The sequence below is a fragment of the Mya arenaria genome, chromosome 5 (genome assembly GCF_026914265.1).
Source record: "Mya arenaria isolate MELC-2E11 chromosome 5, ASM2691426v1".
Lineage (NCBI taxonomy): Eukaryota > Metazoa > Mollusca > Bivalvia > Myida > Myidae > Mya > Mya arenaria.
The window spans coordinates 31,458,867-31,486,353 of record NC_069126.1 but is presented as its reverse complement, the minus strand read 5'-3'; the positions used below and the strand labels follow the sequence as shown (position 1 = coordinate 31,486,353).

Genomic DNA, 27,487 nt, shown 5'->3' with positions numbered 1-27,487 from the left:
GAGTTTGTAATAATAAAGAAACTGTTTCTGGCAATCCGATTTTCCTTGCAATGATCTAGTCTAAAAGACATAGAAAACCTTCTGTTCTAAGTATAATGCGCTTAAACCGTTCCGATATTTCATAGCGACATATATGTAAAATAGAATTATGTTCAATGGCGGATCCAGGAATTCATAACTCTGGGCACAACCTTCAATCCCCTTCAAAGGTCTTATTTCACTAAGGTATTGAAATGCCACATAATAACATCGTTAATGCATTTCAATTCTTAATTAAAGATTACTTAATTTTTCAGCATTTTGGTTGTTAAGTATCAATTTAAGGTTAAAATTACTTGTTTTAGGATTCATTTGCCGACCAACGGAGGGCAATCGGTTCCCTATCTAAGTCAAATACTAATCCTGTTACACAATTGTAAATCAAATTACCCTTTAATATTACTCAACGGTCCAGGAATAAATTGCTTGTGAAACACTACTTGCATTGGTTCTTGTACGTTATGACTTCTTTTTGTGCACTACGTCATCCAGTTATGTGCGCATTGTACACGCTAATGACGACATGTACGATCTCACAAGGAAAGTAATATATGCTTGTCATCCATGTATGTGGACATTGTATGCGTTTAGAACGACATGCTCCACGATACCACGAGGAAAGTAATATATTCGTGTAGCAGCGAAAGTACATCTGGACTTCTTTTTGTGCACTACGTCATCTTGAAGTGTGGGCATTGTACATTCTTAGAGCGACCTGTTCGATGGCTAGAGGAAATTATATGTCGTATGATTTTCTATTCTTAAAATAAGTGACGTCATGTTCCTCGCGCTGAATTTGGGTGCCAGACCGAAACCTTCTCTGCTCCTTAAAAGAAATCAATGCGGATTCCTGTCTAACCGTTTTCATAACCGTCATAATGTGTCAGCAATGTGCTGGAACGACTCTCACACCCTTTACCTGTGAGGAAGCAGCATGAAATCGTTGAATCGTTTTTGCAAATTGGCATTTATTGAAATGATATAATTAATATACTAACGAAAGGCATATTTACTGGTATACATGTTTAATATTTCAAGAACATCCATTCATCAATAATACAAAAATGTTACTGGTAATGTTTCACTTAAGTTGCATAGATTGAAGTTTGAATAGCTTTAAGGTTTCACAAAGAGCAGCTTTTTAAGACGCTATGTTATTTGAGTATCAAACAATTTTTTTTATTATTTCTCTTTCATATATGATATCAAAATTTACACAAACATTGCATTTAGACCCCTTTTTCAAGCTGTTTTAATTTCCTCATTCATAGCATTCAGTATCAATACAAATGTCAATTTAATGAATACATATACATACAAAGTTTATGTTTTTCAACACTGTTCAACAATTAAAACAAAGTGTATTTTTCAACACTGATCGTCAATTAAAACAAAAAAGACCGACGGACACGCAACGAAACCAAACGCCGCAAAACTATTTCAAAATTTATCTCTTTCTGCACAATTGTCACATAGATAAACGATGTCCTTAGACACGGACGTGTCAATAAACTCATTGGTATTTTCTTTGAGACCGTTTGCTTAATGTCTTCTACTCACTCTTTTTAGCAGATTTGAAAATCTCCGCCATGTTCTTCATTTAGTTGTTTTAGTCCTTGGTTAAGCGGGAACGATGTATACTCGCCCTGCACATTCGGGTTGTTTGCCATTTCTTTGTAATTAATGGATCCCATGAGCATAGTACATACATGTACACATTGTCCATCGATGTCATCAGAACAGAAGATAGCTCCACTATGACCCTTTTCGCATAATCTACGAGGTCTCAGCTCATTGTGTTCTTCACTGAACTCCAGTACTTCTTTGATGAGAACGTATCGAGTTTTTGACGACCTTTCATCGAAGTCGGGGATTACAATTTTTCCAACCCTCGGTTTTTGTTCATCTGCCCAGAAATGAACATGCCGTTCACATAGACCTCTGCGGTTGACCGTTGACATGTCCATTAACGAGCTATTCATTGGATGACCGTCGCTATCCCGAAACATCGTATTTGGAAATATATTTGGCAAAACCTCTGCAACAGAAATATCATAGAAACCACGCTGTGACACAGATAACACGCGTGCAAGTAATGTACTCCCTTCCTCGTCAACGTAATGTATTGATCGAACGTATTCAGGGTCGGCAAAGTGTCTAGCGAGTAAAACATGCAATGTTCCTTCCTTTCTTGCAAAACCACCAAGTGTCGTAAACTGCCCCATGTCGTTTTTGATTCTAGAGCCAACTTGAGAGGAAGAATAGTTGACCTGTTTATATAGTCCTATTTTTATTTCAGTTTCGTAAACATCAAATTCCTTCGCAGCAGCTCCAATCTTTAGACCCATTTGTTCTAATTCCTTGTCACTCAAAACAAATCGCGACACGTTAACGAATACCTCTAGCGTTGAGTTTCTGAATCCGCATCCGTAAATTCTGTCGTCGATGATATAAAGAGATTTTGCGAGCTAGTAAAGAGAAACAGCATTTCATTGCAGATATTTTGAAAGTAATAAATCTTATCGAACACATATACATAATATAAACACAACGGTCAAAGCTAGGTTAGCAGGGACTGCTTTTTTCGGATTTCAACTTACTTATTTCCTGGTTCACGTGTTGTGTTTAATAGTTAAATATGAGCACGGAATAAGACGGTCGTGTAAATTTGCAAGATAAGATGTGGACATAAAATTTACAGAAACAGCTATGAGTAAAACAGTATTCACCTCGTCGCTGAGAATGGGTACTTCAGCTTCTACAAAAGGACTCTCGTCTTGCGAAATTCCGCTTCTTCTGTACAAAGCATGGGCCTCATGAAGTGTGTCCTTGATCATTTCGATCCGCTGTCTATCCGAAATACTCCAACTTTCCGAATCGGTGCATAGCGTTTTTTGAAATTTCTTTCCTAAAGTTTAGAAATAATGTTTATGCTAATGAAAACAATAATAATTAAAGAAAAAATAGAAATAATAATAATAAATAATAATAATAATAATGATAATGATAATAATTTACAGTAAAATTTCATTGAAAGAACATACATGTTTTTTTCGTAAATAGCAATTTAGAGCATAAACAGTTAACATCATGAACATCAATAAACCTGATCTTGTGGCAGATGGTGTGCCATCATCTTCGATTTGTCTTTTAGGGCGAACGATTGAATCAACTTTTACTCGATTTTCTCCACTTGTTGTCAACCTAGTTTTTGTCTGAGCTTGGTTTATTTGAAGTTTACCAGGCTTAAACTGACTATAGAGCGTCTTAAGTGCTGTTATTCGACTTTTCAGAACTCGCAAAACAAATAATTCCAATGTGGTACAAATGGTCACGGCAATTTGTTCACGAGAGCAACTCTTGACAATTATACTCTTGTCTAATTTTCTTCTAACGGATCTTAATGCTTTGTCTGCTTCCTTCGGATTGTCTTCTACTATGATAAGAATGTCCCCGGTAATGTCTTTAAATCTGTTAATGCTGCCATGTTGAATGTCATCGTACGTTGTAATTGTAATTCGTGGATTAATACATCCTTTTCGTTTTGCTTCGGCTGTTTCAGTTGCGTTCTGTGTTGTTTCCGACCTGCCTTCTCTTTTAAAAGTGTTCATGTTTTGTAATTCATCCGCCGAAAGTGTTTTCAAATGCCAACTTTTATTGCAATACTGATCTCACCGAAGTCCAATGGTGGATCAGTGACCGAATGGTAAAAGGATCTTAAACATGTTCCTTTTGTGTCCAGTTGTTCGGCGTATTTTGACGAGTAAGTATACCGAGGAAAAGTGTTTTTGGTAAAGACGTACTTTTGGTCAGTGTACATTGCTGGCCTATCTGAAAACATAGACAGAGAATATGGAATAAATTAAAATTTTACCAATTTCAGTCATCATCATCATCATCATCATCATCATCATCATCATCATCATCATCATCATCTTCATCATCATCATCAGCAGCAGCGGCAGCAACAACAGCAACAGCATTATTAGCATCATCATCATCATCATCATCATCATCACCACCACCATCATCATCATCAGCAGCAGCAGCAGCAGCAGCAGCAGTAGAAGCTGCAGCAGCAGAAGCAGAAGCGTCAGCAAGAGCGTCAGCAATAGCAGAAGCATCATCATCATCATCATCATCATCATCATCATCATCATCATCATCATCATCATCATCACCGCAACCACCGTCAGCATCATCAGCGGCAGCGGAAGCAGCAGCAGCGTCAGCAACAGCAGTAGCAACAGCATCATCATCATCATCATCATCATCACCACCACCGCAACCACCGCCAGCATCATCATCGTCAGCGGCAGCAGCAGCAGCGACGGCAGCGACGGCAGCGGCAGCAACATCAGCAGCAACATTAGTAGCATCATCATCATCATCATAATCACAGCTCTACCTTTACCACCATTACTATCACTTTTAAAATCATTATCATTTTATCTCTTGTGGTGATGAATGATGAAGTGTATTCCTTTACAAATTCAGTCCTTCATAACCTATTACTTCATCTTGAATGCCAATATGAATTTATATTTTTTTCTCTTACTTTACTCCTGAAATGTATTGAATATATATATTCCTTTGGTTTTTATCCTAATAATTATATACAAACTTTGAGAAAATTATTGTTTTAAACAATTTATAAATTTATTTCTAAATTGACAAGACGAAATATCATAATTGTTTCACGTAAATGTTTCGATATAATGTAAATCTTAACATAAAGATATTTAACAACAATGTAATTAAAATCCAGATAAGTCAGATCGTGTAATGTAAATAGAAGAGTTCACAAAATTTTCACGCCAACAAAAACCAGCGTTCAATTCCATCGATATACTTTATAGATGTAGAGGGGGACAAAAAAATGAACAATTTTAACTTATATATAACTATAACTATAACTATATGTGAACATTCCTTTCTCATTTTAGAACTTTGTGCGCGTTTTCTCATTAAATAATTAACATTTATATTTCATTTCATAATTAGAACAATGGTTTTTTCATGGGTTCCAAACAATGACATACTGAAATTAAAACTAAGCTCCAAGTTCTTCTCGACAAAAGAATGTCCTTTTAGTTTCATCATACAATGAGCATGACAAATATTTATTTACGTTTGTGAGACTTACTGAAAACAATGGTCGAATACAGTCGATTCAATCGATGTTCTGTTATGAATGTTACTCACGAAAACTTGAATACAAATGCGAATAACATTTTTGCGATATGATGATTGTGGGTCTGTGAAAGTTATATCATATTTGGGTAGCTTATTTCATTAACGTGTGTGTCTTTGTTTTTCGACAGTTAGCTCCTTTTTTAATGTAAAAAAACAACATTTTAATCGGCCAATGACCGATTTGACGTATAAATGTTCGTTAGTTTTTGTTAACGATTTTTAAGAACAATATATCGACTTAACGTGATTTAACTCTCGTTGGCACGATGTGTACGAGGGTTTGCTCTTTGTTTGTTTGTTTTAATGAAAGGGAGGGGGTGTTCTGGAGTTTCCTGAAACACACACACTTGTCCGGCTTTGAAAGGCACAAGTACTCTAACCGAACAACAATGTTTGTTTTCAACTTGCATAATTGTATTCAAATACGTTAGGGCAATCATAGTTAATTCAAATTGCGATTTCAGTTTTAAAACACTTTATATTAGATGTTAACGTGCTATTTAGGGAATAATTAAACCTACAAGCTTATGTACACGTGGTCTTTACCAACATATTTATTTTAATAACTCTTACATGTAATGAACATTTAAAAAACAACCTTTGAACTAGCTTCGATATTTGAACCCCCTAACAAAACTATTTTCTTGGTCATATTGTATAATCTTTTTTATCAAGTTATTGGTCTTTAAGCCAAAAATATCAAAGGCAAATATAAAGATTACCGTTTGGTTAAGGTTATTTTGACATTTTAGTATAAACATATTTATTTTACAACGATTGTGAAACAAGTTATTACAACATTATATCAATCACTCTCGTTGGCACGATTTTACGCGAGAGTGTGGTCTTGTATTGTGGGGGAAACCGGAGAACCCGGAAGAAACCCACTTGTCCGGCTTGGTGACCACAAACCAAACTCACATGCGCCCAGGCCGGGAATCGAACCCGGGTCGCCTAGGTGAGAAGCGAGTGCGCTAACCACTGCGCTAACCGGACAACCTAACTAACAAATAGCTTACTATTACTAGTATTTTTCATATCAACGCCGTGATATATAACTGATTCTTTCTATCTTTAAAATGGTAGTTCAAAGTTCGAGAGGAGAGATATAACCAACACTTTAAATTATCGAACAATGTCTGTTTTTTCTATTTTAGTTAAGTGCTGTTAATGACGATATTGCGTGTTTAACTCATAAAACATTCATGAATTGCGTTCTAGCGGTTTTATATTGAATGCCCATAGTTACATACAGTCAATGTCGTAAACTCCTGTCATTTTAACTTGTATTTCCTACCCATGTTACTTAACTTTAATAACTGACTACAAAGAATAATTGATTTGCTAGATATGTCTCCCTTTTCAAATAAAGGGATGGAGAAGGGTTTAGTATTTGCTGTCTGAATGATTATCCATTTGAATGTCCGTCCGTCCGTTCGTCCGTCCGTCAAATAAACAGTGAATTGTGTATGATTTATGTTTTATGGACCAAAGCATTTCTATTCGATTCCTTTATTATTCGAAATGTATCAGTTATATTTTGAGAGCATGTGTTCTTGAAAAAGGGCGAAGGAAACATCAATAAATCAATCAGAAGCACATACATTAGCAATACAAGCAAGACAATGGTACAACATTATGTGACTAAACCCAAAACCATATACTCTAACTCAAGGGTCACGAACGGCTGTGGATAAATGGCCTTTAAGATTTGCATGCATGTGAAATGAAGGTAAAAATATTTTATTCCTCTATTTTAGAAGGGACGTTTGACAATGATAAAGAATTAATAGTAACAAATAGTTACATTTACAAAAGCAAACAGAAATGGACATACAGTCAATAAGTGTATGTGGGAAATATACTATAGTGTTCATGACAACAGTACTCTGCAAAGTTGTGGCTGGTCCAGTGATTAAGTCCTGGCAGTCAACCGCACTTATGCCAGACCAGAGCCTTAACAAACCTAGAACTATAAACCATACGATATAGATAGAAAGGGGGAAAAACGTTTTGAAGTTTATGATAATGTTTTCTCAGTATAAATACGTACATACAAGATTTACGGCCAGACATTATCATAAACAACAACACTTATTACATTGTTAGGCAAGTCAGTGAAGCATATCGCCGTGAACAAATTGCAAAACTATCAATACGTATCGTCTTGAACATCCTTGTTGTTCTTGATCAGATAGTCCACACAGACTGTACGCGTGATTTTATTTACACCAAAAACAATGTGATAATGCTAACAATAGTAAAAATAACAATTACGTCACAAGTTCAATTTTCACATTTAATTTTCAGAACATGAGGTATTGTTGTGGCAAGGATAGCAAGCTTAATAGTTAGAAAAGTGGTGCATATGTTTATCCGTTACGAACCATCGAAAATAAAAATAAAAACACTATGAAACAGAAATGCATCGACCGAAATGATTCATGGTCCCATGAAGTGCTTAACAGAATATTGCCAGTTCTAGATCTCCCTGCTGCAGATGCTGCATACCACAAGAAATGTACGTTATCACGAGGAACGTAATACATGTACGAGTAAAAACTATAAAAGTGAAGGTTCGCAAACACTTTCAAACTCAACTGCAACGTTCACAAGTACGCTTTGCTACACGAACAGCTACACATGTGAGTTCTGTTTCGCAACCTCTCTTAATATATAAAGTACTGTAGTGGGTTAAAGGGTTCTTCGAGCTTACACTTTATATAAAGTATGTTAACAACACAAAATATTAGACAATGAAACTATATGATAGTACAGATGAGATAAGCCTAAGAGAGTTCATATTAGTTAAAAGATTTGTATGGATTTGTCACTTATAGTTCATCATATAGTATCATGAAATACAATCATGCACACTGCCTCTATTGCAGCGAGTTATTTATCAAAAGCTACAGCGATGTCCTATATAAGCGTTTAGTTGTTAAATGATCTTATTTGAAACAAAAGAAAAAATACCAAAAACATTGAAATGTCCTTACAATTTTGAACTTTGCTCCCAACACCACTTCTTATTTCATCAAATTTGTTCCAGATTAATGACGTTTTTACTTAGGTGGAAAGTTGATGCCATAATTTACTCAACTGATAACGATATTTAAATATCATGTATAGCAGTATACAGTTAGAAGGGAATGAACTCATGAAGTAGAACATTCCCTTCAAACGACTGAAGAGCTTTCTTGTGTTTACTTGTTGACCGGATCGCTGTATTGAGAAATAAACACCTGGAGACAATGGCGTATGATTTTTTATTCTTAAAATGAGTGACGTTATGACCCTCGCGCTTAATTGGGGCGCCAAATATTTTCATATGTGGTGACAGACAACTTCTTTGCTCCTCATGGAGATCAGTGTGGATCCCTGATAAAGAGTTCCTTGTGTTAAATCATAAAGTTCATCACTGTTCTAAAGAACCTCGTTGAGACTGATAGTTCGGGAAGCGCTTTCATGTGATCAACAAGGCGCTAAATCGACTGTCACATTCTTTACCGGTGAGAAAGCACCATCTAACCTTCACGTTTTTCATAATGGCTTTTATTAAAATGATATAATCAATATACACACAAAAGGCATATTCACAGGTACACATGTTGAATAATTTAAGATAATCCATCAAATCAATACTACAAAAAAGATGCTCCTGGTAAAGTTTCACTTCAAATTACAAAATGTTAAGTTTGAATATCTTTAACGTTTCACAGAGAGCATTTTTCGCATAAGACCCTATGTTATTACAGAATCAATTTTATCATATTGCTTTAAAATTAAAGTCAAATGTTGTTTCTATTATTTTCCTTGAATATATGATATCAAACTGTACGCAAACATTGCATTCAAAACTTTTTTCAAGCTGTTTTGTATTTCGTCATGTCCATTTAACACATTTATGTTTTCAACATTGATCAACAATTAAAACAAAAGATATTGTTTATCACTGATCAACAATTATAACAATAAGGTATTGTTCAACACTGATCAACAATTAAATCAAAAGGTATTTATTGACAACACTGATCAACAATTAAATCAAAAGGTATATATTTACAACACTTATCAACAATTAAATCAAAAGGTATATATTTACAACACTGATCAACAATTAAATCAAAAGGTATATATTTACAACACTGATCAACAATTAAATCAAAAGGTAAATATTTACAACACTGATCAATAATTAAATCAAAAGGTATATATTTACAACACTGATCAACAATTAAATCAAAAGGTATGTATTTACAACACTGATCAATAACTAAATCAAAAAGTATATATTTACAACACTGATCAACAATTAAATGAAAAGGTATATATTTACAACACTGATTAACAATTAAAACAAAAAGGTTTTTTTCAACACTGATCGTTAATTAAAGCAAAAAGGTACACCAAATAAAACTTTTGGTTAAATCAAACAATAAAAGGACCAACGGCCACGCAACGAGACCAAACGCTACAAAACATATGTCAACATGTATTTCTTTCTACACAATTGTCAAATAGATAAACGCTGTCCTCAGACACAGTCGTGTCAATGAACTTATTGTTATTCCCTACTAGGTATTTGCTTGTAATCTTGAGATCGTTTGCCTCATGTCTTGAACTCACTTTATTTTAGCAGATGTTAAAATCTCCGCCATGCTCTTCATTAAGTTGTGTAATTCCTTGGTTTAGCGGAAACGATGTATACTCGCCCTGCACATTTGGATTGTTCGCCATGTCTCGACTATTTAAGGATCCCATGAGCATTGTACATACATGTACACACTGCCCGTCGATGTCATCAGAACAGAAGATAGCTCCACTATGGCCCATTTTGCATAATCTACGAGGTCTTAACTCATTGTGTTCTTCACTGAACTCCAGTAGTTCTTTTATAAGAACATATCGAGTGTTTGACGACCTTTCATCGAAGTCGGGGATTACAATTTTTCCAACTCTCGGTTGTTGTTCATCTGCCCAGAAATGAACATGCCGTTCACATAAATCTCTGCGATTGACCGTTGACATGTCCATTAACGAGCTGTTCATTGGATGACCGTCGCTATTCCGAAACATTGTATTTGAGATATTTGGCGAAACCTTTCCAACAGATATATCATATATACCACGGTGTGAACCAGACAACACGCGTGCAAGAAATGTACTCCCCTCTTCCCCGTCAATGTAATATATTGATCGAACTTGTTCAGGGTCGGCAAAGTGTCTAGCGAGTAGGACATGCAATGTTCCTTCCTTTCTTGCAAAACCACCAAGTGTCGCAAACTGCCCCATGTCGCTCTTGATTCTAGTGCCTACTTGACAGGAAGAATAGTTGACCTGTTCATATCGTCCAACCTTTATTTCAGTTTCGAAAACATCATACTCCTTCGCAGTAGCTCCGATCTTCAGGCACAATTGCTGGTATGCCTTGTCACTCATAATACCTTGCGACACGTTTACGAATATCTCAAGTGTTGAGTTTCTGAAACCGCATCCGTAAATTCTGTCGTCGATGATGTAAAGAGATTTTGCAAGCTAGTGAAGTAGTGAATAATGATAAAGCATTTAACAATAGATATTTTGAAAGTTATATAACTCATCGAACACATATACATAACATAAATGTTACGGTCAAATGTAGGTTTATTTATTTTCTTGCTTTACGTGTTATGTTTAATGGTAAACTTTAAGCGCGGATTAAGACGGTTGTGTATAATTGCAAGAAAAGATGTGGACATAAAATTAATAGAAACAGCTATGAGTAAAACAATATTCACCTTGTCACTGAGAATGGGTACATCAGCTTCTCCAAAAGAACTCTCGTCTTGAGAAATTCCACTTCTTCTGTACAAAGCATGGGCTTCATGAAGTGTGTCCTTGATCATTTCGATCTGCTGTCTATCAGAAAAATATTCTATTTCTCGAAATTTCTTTCCTGAAATTTAGAAATAATGTTTTTGCATGATAATTTGCCATGATTCAGAAACTGATATAACGACAGTATGATAATAATAATAATAATAATAATAATAATAATAATAATAATAATGATAATAATAATAATAATAATAATAATAATAATAATAATAATAATTATAATAATAATAATAATAATAATAATAATAAAATAATAATAATAATAATAATAATAATAATAAAAATAATAATAATAGTAGTTACAATATAATTTCATTACAAGTGCATACATCTTTTTATTCGAAAATTGCTATTTAGAGCCTACCAGAAAATATCATTAACATAATTAAACCTGATCTTGTGGTAGATGGTGTGTCAACATCTTCGATCGGCTTAAGCTGATCATAAAGATTCTTTAATGCAGTTATTCGACTTTTCAGAACTCGCAAAACAAATATTTCCAATGAGGTACAAATTGTCTTTGCAATTTGTTCACGAGAGCAACTCTTGACGATTAAACTCTTGTCTAAGTTTCTTCTGACGGGGTTTAATGCTTTGTCTGTTTCCTTCGGATTGTCTTCTACTATGATGAGAATGTCGCCGGTAATGTCTTTAAATGGACTGATGCTGCCATGTTGAACGTCATCGTACGTTGTAATTGTAATTTGTGGATTTATACATCCTTTTCGTTTTTCTTCGGTTGTTTCGTCTCCGTTATGTGCTGTTTCCGACCTGCCTTCTTTTTTTAAAGTTTTCTTGTATCGTAATTCATCTGCCGAAAGTGAATTCAAATGGAAACTTTTAATTGCAATACTGATCTCACCGAAGTCCAATGGTGGGTCAGTAGCTGAATGGTAAGTGGATCTTAAACATGTTCCTTTTTTGTCAAGTTGTTCGGCGTTTTTTGACGTGTAAGCATACCTAGGAAATGCTTCCTTGGTTAAGACAAGCTTTCGTTCCATGTTCATTGTTTGTCTTTCTGAAAACAAAGCTGAACAATGTTTATCAACCTAATCATCATCATCATCATCATCATCATCACCATCACCACCGCCGCCGCCGCCGTCGTCGTCGTCATCGTCATCATCATCATCATCATCATCATCATCATCATTACCGTCGTCATCGTCATCGTCGTCGTCGCCGCCGCCGCCACCACCACTACCACCACCACCACCACCATGATCATAATATTTTCTCTTGTTACAACGTATTCACTAACAAATTAAGCCCCTATAATTCATTTCTTAATCTAGAATGTTTGTTATGCCAATATGTGGAATATACTGTTTGTTTTTAAATTTATAAACCTACATACAATTATTGTTTTGAATCCATGCTCACTTTTAAAACATTACCAAATCAACGATGTAGTAGTAATTTATATCATGAAAATTATTAATTCCCCCTCAATTCCAAAAATAGAAAAATGTGTGCGGTTTTTATATTCTATTTTTAAATATTTGTCTCCCTTACCATTTTCAGAAAATCGACGATCGCGAATCACCATTACAGATGTACGATCAAATAATGAAATTAAACCAAACAATACCATTTTCCTATAAATTATGCAATGGGCATAACAAAAACATGTGTCGATTTAATCGATCATCATCATCATCATCATCATCATCATCATCGTCGTCGTCGTATTTTCTTACAAATGAAGTTTTCATGATTTATAACTTTTTGTATTGCCAATTGTCAGAATTTAACGTGTATTCCCATTTTCTTGTAAAATGAAATCATAATTCAGCTTTATCATAATAAGGAAAACGTACAGAAAATAATAGTTTGCTTAACACCCGTTTGGACGAAAGAAGTCTGGGTAGCTGCGACCTGTGACCATTTAAGCTGCACTCTCACATATTTACCGTTTTTACACCCTTTTTATTTTTTGTTTTGGAATGAGCAAATTTCTACGTCAATATCTGTAAACCAGGGATGAAAGTCTGCTGACAAAAGATCAGATCGTAGATTTTCATTTTTCCGTTCAAAAATTACTGTTTTATGGCTAAAACCGTTACTAACGGTTTAAGAAAAATCCATAAAACATCAATTTTGGACTTAAATATAAAAATCTGCGATCTAAGTTTTTGTCAGCAGTCTAATATGACTGGTTTCCATATATTTTCGCATAAATTGACTCGTTTCAAGACGAAATAAGTTGTCAAAACGTTACATCTGTGAGTGTGCAGCTTTAAACACAGTATTCTTTTTTTCAAAAGACGTTCTTCTATCCCCTTATATTTACACCTCAACTTACATTCCTTAAATGAACTGCCTTTCGGCAATTGCGTTCATCAATCGATGAACACAACATCTTCGGATATGTTCGGATCGCAATTCATTGCATAAGAATATACATGAAAAATATTGATACCGTTATTGTTTGTATTGTGTTAACAGGTCCCGTAAAATATAAATCAACATTTTAGAAAGTATTATTTTTTAAATTTTAAATGAATAGTTGCCTTAAGTGTTTGAATTTTACGCTTAAAAGTGATTTCAAGTGGTTGATCTTTTCCCGCGTTATTGTGACGTCATTTGAAAAAATGCTTCCGATTACAGTCGGGTCGTTTTATTTACAGAATTGGTAGTAAAGAGTTACTGAAAGGTTTCCTAAAAAGAAATGAAGTATTTTTTAACAATTATTGAATGAAATAATGAAATATTGGTGTAAATATAAGTAATGAATTGCGGCTTGATGTCATTATCGGGGATATGAACGCAATTGGGCTGGTCAACGTACGCGTGGAGTCCTTCGGACTCCACATACAAAATATGGAAATATCTTACCTACATGTTTCGTAATTACGCTATTTCCAGTTGTTAATTAAGAGCGTGCAATTTAGCCAAAAGAGTTTGACAGACTATTCAGGCCAAACGAACAACAACGTTTAGTACCACTCTTAGATAGAATAATTTCCTCCTTTGTTGGAAAGCAGGGCATAGATGCATATTAAAAAATAACTATTCATAGCTTATTTAACATTATATTCCTTGTTGTTTTAATTTTTTAAAATTTTCAGTTTTGGTTTCAAAATAAAAAAAAAACTTCAACATGGTGAAACGGGCCGTAGTATTGTCGAATGTAGTGGAGCAGGTTCCTTCAAATTCGAAGTGAAAAATGGGGTTTTAAAAATATATTCTTAACATATCTTTACAAAGATACCTTTAAATAATACACATTATTATTTTTTAGATAAAATAAATGAATATTTAAAATGCATCTTATATTTTTATCGAAATCGAGCGAATTTTCTCCATCCTATTCGTGAATACTGCTGCGCGTTTTTTTTTTATCGTGAGCTTAGCGCTTTAAATACTTATATTTGTTTGTCATTTTTAGAAAATTGTGTGCTTTTGGTTATTCATTTAAAGCATAGCGTATTATAAACCTGTACATCATTTTCAGAAAATAGTGTTTACGTGTGGTTTTATCAATCGATCCGTTTTAACAATACCAATGGCTAACACTCAAAATAGAGCTTATCAGAGAGTCGATCCTTTTGAATTGCGAATGCAAAAAAAATGAATTTCTGTTCATAGTGTACAATGAGCATGACAAGGATGCAGTGTTACATTTCACATGCGGCAGTTACGTTGACAGGACCCACCCAACTTGCCACGCCAGCACCCCCACCCTCACCCACGAAAAAAAGAAAATAAAAATATATTTTCAAGACCAAAATAATTTAAATATGGTAATTAATCACAAAAACCTAATAATCAACCTAAAATTTCTACGAAAAAAAACAACCAATATATTTTATTATTTACTTGTTAAGTGTTGACACGTTAAGGCACTCGGATAGTTAGTCGGTTTTTGAAAAGCTTATAACTAACTTATTTTTCAACAAATTTTCTCCAAATAAATTGCATTCCTCTCACAGTAAATAAGAAGTTTCAGAAAATGTACAACTTTAATACAGATCCATCAATAAAAGGACTCGTTTTTAACACTTAAGCCTTGAAAGGGATAAATGTAAAATGCTTGCTTAATATTGAACCTCAAAGTTAAATAAGAAATACTAAATTTGAAGCATTTCATATATCTTGTAATTCAAACCAACATGCAATATGGAAGAAGCAAAACATAACGACATGCTGGTGTTGGTGTGTAACCGTATTGATACTAGCTCGCACCCGGGCCTTGCCCATTCGTCGGCGAGTGCCCCGAAAAGATTGCTGGTCATTTTACGTTTTTGGAGCATATTGCACAGATACAATGTAACCCTTATTAGGGTTACACTGGTTCTTTAACGTGAACCAGTGTAGAGCACTATATATATACATTTTAAGATTACTTTTGTGGCTGCTAATCGTATTTTAAGAGCGCTTTTTGCCGGCTTAATATCAGTCGGAACACAAAGGCCGTCTCCGCCATACAAGGAGCTTCAGATGTATGCCGGTGCATTCGTAAAAAAGTAGTTCGGAAAATTAAAATGGCGCGGACGCCTTCAAAGTTGGTGTCCGCCTGTACTTTATGTTTAATGTCACACAGGCGGCTTTTTTGCCTGAAAAATAACAGAACAGCACAGAGTCGGTGCGTCCTGTAAATTAATTACTACGCGATCTATTTGAAGCGTATTAAAATGTAAATAGTTCTGACATTGTAAACCGTCCATATACATCCGAGGTTTTTTTCTTACGAAAATGACCGAGATGCTCCAATTGCTGCAATATTGATCAACTGGTGCTGTCTGGTGTTTTCTTTCTATATTTCAAAATAGCGCTTCTTGTAATATGCGCATGGCTGACATTGAAACGGGGGTAATTAGGCTGTAACACACGTACTTCGACGATGGCAATCAAAATACATAGAAGATACGCAAAGACCGTTCCAGAAAAATCAAAGCATTCTCAACAACGCTTTATGCATTTATAAATCATGATACTGACAATGGCCAGACAAATTTATAGATAGGTCGTCTGTTTCAGTACTAACATTGTGGAAATAGCTATATTAAGAGAAAGTTGCTATATTAACAAAAAGTTCACGTCTACAAAAGCAAACTTAATAGTTAAATCGTTTTTAAGGAACTCATAACATTTCCATGTACTGTATAAAATGTTGTCCCAAAGTGTTCACGCGTACAAAAATCAGTAAGCAATTGTGATTGTTAACATAAAAATCAATGACAAACATGATATAGACATGTACATAGGTGGGCATTTTGAGTGGGTTTCCATGCATTGCGATATATCTTTAGCTAATAAACACCCGGATAAAATCTTTTGGGAAGTGATTTTTAGATATGTATATCCAATATTATGAGAAATTACGTATAGAATTGTATAGCTTGAATAAACTTTCGTAAAAATTGCATTTTCCTATCATTGTATGGAAACATATAGGAGCCAGTCGACTATTAACATAATGTGCTGAACATTGATTTCTTTATATCGACAGATCGTACGATATATCAAGACTTAGCGCACACATAAATATAACGACAAGGTAAGATGAGAAATAAAACAATACTTAATAATATTGAACAGGCGTGTAGCAGACGGTACGTAGATACGCAGTTGCGTAATGAAAATTTGACAGGTCGATGTTTTTGTCATACCAAAACCCCCGAATTTGAAATAAAAACCGAAGTGGGATGGGGGGTGAAGGTCTTGATATGATGTCCGTCAATGAACAAATTTCGATCTGCGTAATTCCAAATTGGCCCTATCTACCCGCCTGTTGAGGGATAGTCTTATGCGGTTAATTTATACTTCATTCGTATTAACAGGCTCGTGTTCGTGATCTGGTTTTACAGAAACTTGAAAAAAATCGTATTTATTTGTCTTTTCAGGGAATATAGTAAGATCATTTTTCAAAAATAGTACTTTTGCACAGTATTTCCAGTTGGATAAACTACGGGGATATATCAAATGGTGTTCTGAAGCATTTAATTGTTTTAGTTGTGTGTTAGTAAGTTAGTTGTTTATTATAGTGACTATAACACAAATGCTGTTCATAATACAAATATAAATGATGATAACACCCGGCAAATCGGGCCTTTCAGTCACCTTAATAGTAACTTTTCTCAAGCATTGGTACAAAAAATAGCATATATAATAAAATAAGTATAAGTCGCAGTGCAGTTTCTCTTTAGCAAAGGGTTTTTAGTACAGATTGTTTAATAATAATAATAATAATAATAATAATAATAATAATAATAATAATAATAATGATAATAATCATAATAATAATAAAAATAATAATAATAATAATAATAATAATAGAATACAAAACAAGTAACAGCGTGTTTATCTAACTTTTTTCAGGTAAACGAGGTTACTTGGTCGTTTATACAATGTTGATACAAATAAGTACAATGTACATGTACGTTAAGTACGAAATTTATTGGCACAATGCATAATGACATAAGTGTAAATGCTATGCGTACATGTCGACATAGAATATTTTGTCAGGTTCGGGTTTGTGTTTTTTGTTTAACATTTTATCTGAAACGCATGATGATGCACCAGTCAATTGTAAACACGGCCCCCCATTCCGGGGTTTACCGGGGATAGCGGGGGGATGGGCCTTGTTTTTACCTTTCAGGTGGCCCCGCAGTGCCGGGTGAATGCAGTGTTTTTCTCTTCGCGCCAAAATTAGCGGGGAATGGTCCTTACCTAGAGTCCCTGGGGCGCGGGGGCATTTGGCGGGGATCTTACCAGCAGTTTAACCCCGCAGGGCGGGGGTTTTACCCGGGCTTGGCTGGACCAAAAGTCAAAGTCACCGCTATTCCCCGGGCCTGGGGTGGGGGTGGGGCGTGGTTACAATTGACTGGTATGGGCGCTTTTTACATATTAAAATGGATATTATAGCTATATTGGTTGACAATTTTTCATGGATTATACCATAGTGACGCTACTATTATGATATGATTTATTAAAGGGAGATAATAATTACGATGATTGTAAGAAAAAATGATGTTTACATGAAGAAGCTGTCGGTGATAACTTAAAACTTATACGTAATATTTTGAAATGAATCTTAACCTGTACCAACTATTTGTATTAATGATGGATGGATTACGTTAAGTGTAATTGTTTGCACTAGCGGTTTCAGGGGATGGGGGCGCACCCGGCGCACCTGCCCCCTCCCAAAAAAATCGTCCAAGTTTACTTTTATTTTAATATAGGAGAAGAAAATAATACAAAAACGCCCTAAATTTTCCATTTCGGACTAGAAATTGTTAATATTTTCTTCATCCCCCCCTCCCCATGCCAACACTTGAAACCAAATAAATTTCGTTTCTGAGGTAGGGTACGCCCCCTAAGTTACGCCCCCTCTTACGTCGAATACTGGACCCGCATCTGGTTTGTGTTATATTAAAGTCTTTCGCAATACATAAAAGATAACACAACTGTGAAAATATGGTATGGACATTAGAGTGTCCACTTAAGGCTATCATAGTTTACTATACACCAGCAGTTTACCCTTTCACATTGTTCATTCAGGCGCGTAGCTGCCAATACGCGAGTACGCGGCTGAATCCACTTTATTTTGACCAAAAAAAATCAGTCAAAGTTGCAGTATGCGTACTTGCCTACATCATCCTTAAATTGTCCTTTTTCCAGTTCAATTAAAGCAACTCAGAACGCCCAGAATGCACCAGATTGCACTATGGTTTTCAAAATTTTCCAAGGGGGCATGCCCCCGAACACCCCTAGAACAATTATGGATCCACATAAATGGAGAGCTAACTACGCCCCTGTGTCATTAATATAAACCTTTAACCGTCGAAACGGAAATCAAACTTATCTATAAGTGCTTTTCTTTCGTGAACTCGTGCTTCGTCCGTAAATAAACTTGTTATTTATGTCCGTTTACATATAACGATGGCTGAGCGGAAGATTGACGTAACTGCTTTGATTTTAAAATGAAGATACAAGATTTTTACGCTAAGCCTTCGGCTTATCTATATATAAATACTGAAATGCAATAGCGTATGATTCATATACTGCATAACGAAGCGTTTTTATTTGTATTTCGTTATTATGAAGTTTAAAGGCGCACACTATAGGTTGATACAATTATTTGTTTCTATAATTTTAATGCATTATAAAGTTTTACTCATTTTACTTTAATGATAAAAACAGAAAAAAACACAAACGATTTACGTTCAGATAGAAATATATTAGCTTTTCTAACTGTTGAATTGGTGGCTACGTAGCTGTTAATTACAAACAATACATTTTTGTTTTTCATTAAAGTTAAATGAATAAAACTTAAAACTGCATCAAAATAAAAAAAAATGCATAAATCTAGTTTGTGCGCCTTAAACCTGCACTCTCACAGATTGAACGTTTTGACAACTTTTTGTTTTTTTTGTCTTGGAACGAGCCAGTTTTTGCGAAAATCCATGGAAACCAGTGATATAAGACAGCTGACATAATATTAGATCGCAGAATTTCATATTTAAGTTAAAAAAATTATGTTATATGCGTTTTTCTTAAACCATTAGTAACGGATTAAGCCATAAAACATTAATTTTCGAACGGAAATATGCAAATCATTATATCATACATACACTAAATATAAACCATTTATCAAAAGGGTTTGTCGAGTCATTTGCGTTGATAGATTATGCTTGGGCGCCGGTTCTCAATCCCTATGAATGAATAACAGTCTTGGATTATTGTCCGCCTTCTGCCAATTGTATTAAACTGAATAAATTATTCAAAGCTCATATCTCAGTTAGTTTGCACAAATACGCAATTTGATTGGTCAAAATTGTCATTATAAGATAAATATTGACCAATCAATAAGCATTTCGGCTAACATTAACCAAACCAAAGAATCATAACCAGTTTTTTTAACAAATTGGCTGCTGTTGTCAACACAAAAGTCCCTTTCATTGTTTTATACGACTATACACGCAACAGAGCTTTGAAAATGTGTCTTCTTATGGTTGTAAACGGATCGTGCACGAGAATTTCGAGTAATCCCACTAGCCGATACATTGTATTTAAAAAGGCCATGTTAATAATCTAATGTTTATCTTTCGGAAAAATATTTCTATTTATCTATTTATAAATCTGTATTAATTAATTTATTTATTATTGGTTTGTTATTATTGGTGTTCGTCCTAGCGAAACGGCTTATTACGTATGTACGTGAAGTTAGCGACCTAGCGGCCTAGCGGCCTAGCGGCGTGAAGTTAGCGGCCTAGCGGCGTGAAGTTAGCGGCCTGGCGGCCTGGCGGCCTAGCGGCCTAGCGGCGTGAAGTTGGCGGCCAAGCGGCCTAGCGGCCTGGCGGCCTAGTTATATTTTCTATTTCCAAGCAATTTTGAATGCGTTTTTTTTTTAAACAATGATAAATCAAGGTTTTTTATTCATATAGTTACATAGCGGCCTTAAATTGTTATCTATTCAGAATATTTTTCTTTACCTTTTATTCTAAAACAATTTTAAATTAACTGTTTTATGCACAAATTATCACTCTGAAGCGTTTTTCAACTTTTTTTCAAAAAAGTCGATCGAGCACTTCAGCGGCCTAGCGGCCTAGCGGCGTGAAGTTACCTGCCTGGCAGCCTAGCGGCCTAGCGGCCTAAAATGGTATCCTATTTCAAAGCATGTATACATGCATTTTCTTCTAAAACAATGACATATTAACTGTTTTTATGCACAAATTAACACTTTGAAGCTATTAGCGATTATCAACAGTCTTCTTTTAAGAGCGTCGATAAAGCAGTCAGCTATTTCAAAGCATTAAACATGCCTGTTCTTCTAAAACAATGATGTATTTACTGTTTTTATGCACAAATTATCACTCTGAAGCGTTTTTCATTTTTTCCCCCAAAAAGGTCGATCGAGCACTTCAGCGGCCTAGCGGCGTGAAGTTAGCGGCCTGGCGGCCTAGCGGCCTAGCGGCCTAAAATGGTTTCCTATTTCAAAGCATGTATACATGCATTTTCTTCTAAAACAATGACATATTAACAGTTTGAATGCACAAATTAACACTTTGAAGCTATTAGCGATAATCAACATATTTTTTTCCAAAAAGTCGATTGAGCAGTCAGCTATTTCAAAGCATTAAACATGCCTGATCTTCTGAATCAATGATATATTTACTGTTTATATGCACAAATTATCACTCTGAAGCGTTTTTCAACTTTTTTTCAAAAAAGTCGATCGAGCACTTCAGCGGCCTAGCGGCCTAGCGGCGTGAAGTTAGCGGCCAGGCGGCCTGGCGGCCTAGCGGCCTAGCGGCCTAGCGGCCTAAAATGGTTTCCTATTTCAAAGCATGTATACATGCATTTTCTTCTAAAACAATGACATATTAACTGTTTTATGCACAAATTATCACTGTAAAGCGTTTTTTTTCTTTTATTTATTTTTCAAAAAAGTTGATCGAGCACTACAGCGGCCTAGCGGCCTAACTTCACGTACATTTATTACGTCTGTAAGAGGACACTTTTGAAGAAAAACTCGTACTGTATCTATTACATGTGTGGTATCGGTATGCGGCTATTTCACTTCTTCGAAGAAAACGCAGACCTATCGGCTCTGGAAACATCCCTAAAACAGGCCCTAAATTTCCCGAAATATCTTAAGTCCCTTATAAAAGAATTTAGCTCAGCTCAATATTTGTGTTTCATTACTGTATAAATTGTATAACTTCAAAAAACCTAAAAACGTTGGAATGTTGTCGATGGCCGAAAGCATTTTTGTTTAGTTTTCATTTTCTCAATACTTTTTTATCTTTTAATACTTACTAAATTTCAGTTTACATAAATAAATTTAATATAAAAATTGCAAGTATGACGATAGGAAAATTTCGATAGACATCTATGACCGACTAAGATCTTTTCTGGAACGGGCCCCAGAACCATTACAACAAATACATGTAATACACAGGGAAATTAATATCAAACCGAAAGCATAACCGCCATGGAGAGAAATGAAAAACTAACCTAAGGAAACGAAAGTAGAAATAAAAGTACAGCATTAATTGAAAAAACACTTATGAATGTAAAACTAAATGCATGCACAAAGCCAAATTAATTTAAGATACACATGAGCGACCTTCGACCCTGCCATAAGATTAAACCTTATCTTGCTATAAGAAACACGACTCGTTGGTTGACATACATTCTGAAAGCAAAATGGGGACACTCCGACTTTGTGCCATATTGTTTGTGCTAGAATCAGGTAGGGTGGCTTTCTCTTAATTATTATTGGAAACTCAACAAAAGAATTTTGATAGATTTTTATGATAGGTTGAACAGGAGCAGTTTAAGAGGTAGCAAGGTAGAGAGAACAGGAGCAGTTTGAGAGGTAGGTGGAACAGGAGCAGTTTGAGAGGTAGGTGGAACAGGAGCAGTTTGAGAGGTAGGCGGAACAGGAGCAGTTTGAGAGGTAGGTGGAACAGGAGCAGTATTGGAAATATGTGGAACAGGAGCAGTTTGAGAGGTAGGCGGAACAGGAGCAGTTTGAAAGGTAGGCTGAACAGGAGCAGTATTGGAAATAGGTGGAACAGGAGCAGTTTGAGAGGTAGGTGGAACAGGAGAAGTTTGAGAGGTAGGTGGAACAGGAGCAGTATTGAAAGGTAGGTGGAACAGGAGCAGTTTGAAAGGTAGGCGGACCAGGAGCAGTTTGAGAGGTAGGTGGAACAGGAGCAGTTTGAGAGGTAGGTGGAACAGGAGCAGTTTGAGAGGTAGGTGGAACAGGAGCAGTTTGAGAGGTAGGTGGAACAGGAGCAGTTTGAGAGGTAGGTGGAACAGGAGCAGTATTGAAAGGTAGGTGGAACAGGAGCAGTTTGAAAGGTAGGCGGACCAGGAGCAGTTTGAGAGGTAGGTGGAACAGGAGCAGTTTGAGAGGTAGGTGGAACAGGAGTAGTTTGAGAGGTAGGTGGAACAGGAGCAGTTTGAGAGTAGGTGGTACAGGAGCAGTTTGAGAGGTAGGTGGAACAAGAGCACTTTGAGAGGTAGGTGGAACAGGAGCAGTTTGAGAGGTAGGTGGAACAGGAGCAGTATGAGAAATAGGTGAAACAGGAGCAGTTTGGGAAATAGGTGTAACAGGAGCAGTTTGAGAAATAGGTGGAACAGGGGCAGTTTGAGATATAGGTGGAACAGGAGCAGTTTGAGGGGTAGTTGGAAAAGGAGCAGTTTGAGAGGTAGGTGGACAGGAGCAGTATGAGAAATAGGTGGAACAGGAGCAGTTTGGGAAATAGGTGGAACAGGAGCAGTTTGAGAAATAGGTGGAACAGGAGCAGTTTGAGAAATAGGTGGAACAGGAGCAGTTTGAGAGGTAGGTGGAACAGGAGCAGTTTGAGAAATATGTGGAACAGGAGCAGTTTAAGAAATAGGTGGAACAGGAGCAGTTTGAGAGGTAGTTGGAACAGGAGCAGTTTGAGAGGTAGGTGGAACAGGAGCAGTATGGGAAATAGGTGGGACAGGAGCAGTTTGAGAAATAGGTGGAACAGGAGCAGTTTGAGAAATAGGTGGAACAGGAGCAGTTTGGTGGAACAGGAGCAGTTTGAGAAATAGGTGGAACAGGAGCAGTTTGAGAGGTAGGTGGAACAGGAGCAGTATGAGAAATAGGTGGAACAGGAGCAGTTTGAGAGGTAGGTGGAACAGGAGCAGTTTGAGAGGTAGGTGGAACAGGAGCAGTTTGAGAAATAGGTGGAACAGGAGCAGTTTTTAGAGGTAGGTTGAACAGGAGCAGTTTGAGAGGTAGGTGGAACAGGAGCAGTATGGGAAATAGGTGGAACAGGAGCAGTTTGGTGAATAGGTGGAACAGGAGCAGTTTGAGAGGTAGGTGGAACAGGAGCAGTTTGAGAGGTAGGTGGAACAGGAGCAGTTTGAGAGGTAGGTGGAACAGGAGCAGTTTGAGAAATAGGTGGAACAGGAGCAGTTTGAGAGGTAGGTGGAACAGGAGCAGTTTGAGAGGTAGGTGGAACAGGAGCAGTTTGAGAAATAGGTAGAAAAAGAGCAGTTCGAGAGGTAGATTGAACAGGAGCAGTTTGAGAAATAGGTGGAACAGGAGCAGTTTGAGAGGTAGGTGGAACAGGAGCAGTTTGATGGAACAGGAGCAGTTTGAGAGGTAGGTGGAACAGGAGCAGTTTGAGAGGTAGGTGGAACATGAGCAGTATGAGAAATAGGTGGAACAGGAGCAGTTTGAGAGGTAGGTGGAACAGGAGCAGTTTGAAAGGTAGGTGGAACAAGAGCAGTTTGAGAGGTAGGTGGAACAGGAGCAGTTTGAGAGGTAGATTGAACAGGAGCAGTTTGAGAAATAAGTGGAACAGGAGCAGTTTGAGAGGTAGGTGGAACAGGAGCAGTTTGAGAGGTTACTAGATATAACAAGAGTAGTTTGAGAGATAGGAGGAACGGGCGCATATTGAGAGGTTTGATATAACAGGGTCAGTTTGAGAGATAAGTTGATCAGTAGCAGTTTGAGAGATAGGTGGATCAGGCGCAGTGTTAGAAATAGGTTATACAGGAACAGTTCAAGAGGAAGATGGTGAATGTTCTATATGATTCTATATGCAATATCATTAGGTCTCTTTCCAAATCAAAATACGTGTTTGTATAAAAAGACACATATCAAATTGCAAAATAATACCAGCAAACAATTATTTTCTTTATACAATGTAACAGTTCATTATTAACCTACAGCCTGCGGCGCACACAACCATGAGCCTGACCCAGATGTAAACAACTACATTGAGACGCTGGTGGTGCCATTCGACCACAAACTATGTCATGACATCACCAAACTGAATTGTGAGAATCACGTTTCCCAAAATGAACAGGTTTGCGGGACAGATGGGGTCACATATGCCAACCAGTGAGTTATTTCAATCTATACGACCATGTCCCCAGCAGAGCTTTTGAAAAAGTTTTTTTCTTACGGTTGTAAGCGGACCGTGCACGAGAATTTTGAGTAATCCCACTAGCCGATATATTGTATTTAAAAAGGCCATGATAATAATCTAATGTTCATCTTTCTGAAAAATATTTCTATTTATCTATTTATAAATCTGTGTTATTTTATTTATTAATGCGTTTATTTGCTCACTAATATATGCAATACACTTATCGTCGTATAAATCAGACACTGTTACTCGTTTTTTCTTCAAAAGTGTCCTCTTACAGACGTAAAAAGCTCGCACTGTATTTATTATTTATATAATGTTGTTTGTTCAATAAAATGTTTACTGACATTATTTGCTAAAGTTTTCATTAAAACGAGATTGCTTTGTAGTCCGTTATTTGTTAAATTTACATTTATTTCATGAGACTTATGCAGTCATTAATGATTGCATAAATCTCATGGAATAAATGTAAATTTTATTCAAGCTTCGGAAAATGTAACTCGTATTTTGCACATGCGCGTTCTTTTTGATTAAATGTAGCAACACGTAAATAATTTAAGCACATATCAAAATAAAACGAAAAATTCAGATTTTTAATCAATATCCTGTACTTCAACAGCTGTCTTTTCATGCAAATTGCATGCGAAACGAGGGAAGATGAAATTCCAGTCACAGTGTCTCAACATGGCCCTTGTTCGACAACCACTCATCCTACCAGCACAAAGGTAGCCACAACAACGGTAAACGCAAACACAGCCGCCTCGTCAACTAACCAAAAGATAACTGCCACACTTTCAAGCGGTGTTAACACAGCCACCAGCGCGACCACCGTCTCCACACAGACACAGGCAACCGGAACTTCTACCGCCGCTCCCGTCACTGCGGACCCGATGTCTGCTATTGTCCAGAACGTATTCTGTTCTAATCTAGCTGCAATTTCCTGTCACGGCCTAGCTATTGTTTGTGGCACTGATGGACAACTCTACCCGAATCAGTAAGTAAACCTGTGTTCTTAACTAGCTGCAATTTCCTGTCACGGCCTAGCTATTGTTTGTGGCACTGGTGGACAACTCTACCCGAATCAGTAAGTAAACGTGTGTTCTAATCTAGCTGCAATTTCCTGTCACGACCTAGCTATTGTTTGTGGCACTGATGGACAACTCTACCCGAATCAGTAAGTAAACGTGTGTTCTAATCTAGCTGCAATTTCCTGTCACGGCCTAGCTATTGTCTGTGGCACTGATGGACAACTATACCCGAATCAGTAAGTAAACGTGTGTTCTAATCTAGCTGCAATTTCCTGTCACGGCCTAGCTATTGTCTGTGGCACTGATGGACAACTCTACCCGAATCAGTAAGTAAAAAAAAAATTGTTAAAGTCGCAACCATAGATATTTACAATGTATTCCATGTCGTCACGGAACGATGCATCCCCCTCAAACTCTTCAGCAGCATGTCTCCTAGGTGTATGTATGTCTTGTACATAGCCTTGTTTGTCGAAGCGGTCCTTGATGGCTGACATGGCAAGATCGAGTGCCTCTTTGTAGATCTGGCGGAAGTGTTCCTTTTCGGTAGCTGGAAACTCTGCTAGGGCGGTTTCTTGTTCGAATCTCCGTGACATTTTCCTTTGTCGAGGTAGTGTAGGTCCGTCTCGGCAAAAATATTACCAGGTCGTAGCTAAATTATATTTTCATAACTTTTTTTCTCCATTGGTCATAATCAGCCGAAATATTTGGTGGGGGGGGGGGGGGCAGCGTCGGCGCCTCTGAACATGTGTATTAAGACTCCTCCTACGCTTAGGGTACAGAAGGTAGAAAATTCAGCTCTCTATATGCTTATCAAATATTGCTCTCCTCGAACTAATTTCTGACCACTGTGCGCTGTGGACGCCGCCGCCGGACAAAAAAATCCTAATCGACTATCGCCTCGGTCAATAATGCTTTTTTGGTCAATATGACAGCATATTCCCCAGCTAATAAGTAAATAAGTGTATATTATTTGCAAAATTTTCTTCTGGATTACCCTACTACAAAGCTGAAAAACTAGAGCTTTCGCCTAAACATAATAGCTACCGTGATTTAGAATAAATAACCTATAAAGCATGTGCATTATAAAACTGGTCAATATTTTGCTATTGTTATATCAGCTCCATTAATAGTATTTAAACCAGTTTTGTTGTTCTATTCTGTTGTTGTTGTTTTTCACAGGTGCGAGCTATCCAAGGCCGCATGCGCAAAGACAGATTTGTCCATACAGTCGGAGCTCTCACACTGCACAATTCTCGGACGCTAAAGTTGAACGCCCACTCGTATGTCTAGTTTTGCTTGCATGCGTTGTACGAAGATGAAATATATGAATAATTCATATGGGACATAATAGTTGTTAAATGTTTTGAATGTTAGAACTGAACAGAACAGAACAATCTTTTTTTTCTCCAGATGACCGAAGGCTAATGTTACTCTCGAGTAATTGTCTTGTGTTCTCATATTTGAAATCAATTTTAT

The 27,487-nt window shown here is 36.5% G+C and overlaps 3 protein-coding genes across 4 annotated transcripts; 1 reads left to right on the top strand and 2 right to left on the bottom strand.

Moving 5' to 3' along the window:
- Positions 1-1,121: 1,121 nt before the first annotated feature.
- On the bottom strand, positions 1,122-3,922 carry LOC128236311 (uncharacterized). The gene is made up of 3 exons (XM_052951214.1): positions 3,146-3,922; positions 2,769-2,947; positions 1,122-2,507 (listed from the first exon to the last, which is right to left on the bottom strand). The coding sequence occupies exons 1-3, from the start codon at positions 3,648-3,650 to the stop codon at positions 1,605-1,607; spliced, it is 1,587 nt and encodes a 528-aa protein (XP_052807174.1). The 5' UTR covers positions 3,651-3,922; the 3' UTR covers positions 1,122-1,604.
- A 4,869-nt stretch (positions 3,923-8,791) lies between these two features.
- Positions 8,792-14,149, bottom strand: LOC128235150 (uncharacterized). 2 transcript variants are annotated; one of them, XM_052949890.1, is made up of 4 exons: positions 13,954-14,149; positions 11,507-12,133; positions 11,016-11,173; positions 8,792-10,773 (listed from the first exon to the last, which is right to left on the bottom strand). In XM_052949890.1, exons 2-4 carry the CDS (start codon positions 12,120-12,122, stop codon positions 9,871-9,873), a joined length of 1,677 nt encoding a protein of 558 aa, XP_052805850.1. In that variant the 5' UTR covers positions 12,123-12,133; positions 13,954-14,149; the 3' UTR covers positions 8,792-9,870. The 2 variants fall into 2 exon arrangements, with proteins under 2 accessions (XP_052805850.1, XP_052805852.1); XM_052949892.1 differs by having other exon boundaries at positions 13,958-14,149.
- A 10,100-nt stretch (positions 14,150-24,249) lies between these two features.
- On the top strand, positions 24,250-27,275 carry LOC128235616 (agrin-like). Its single transcript, XM_052950423.1, has 4 exons — positions 24,250-24,292; positions 24,784-24,955; positions 25,603-25,977; positions 27,191-27,275. Exons 1-4 carry the CDS (start codon positions 24,250-24,252, stop codon positions 27,273-27,275), a joined length of 675 nt encoding a protein of 224 aa, XP_052806383.1.
- The last annotated feature ends 212 nt before the right edge of the window (positions 27,276-27,487 follow it).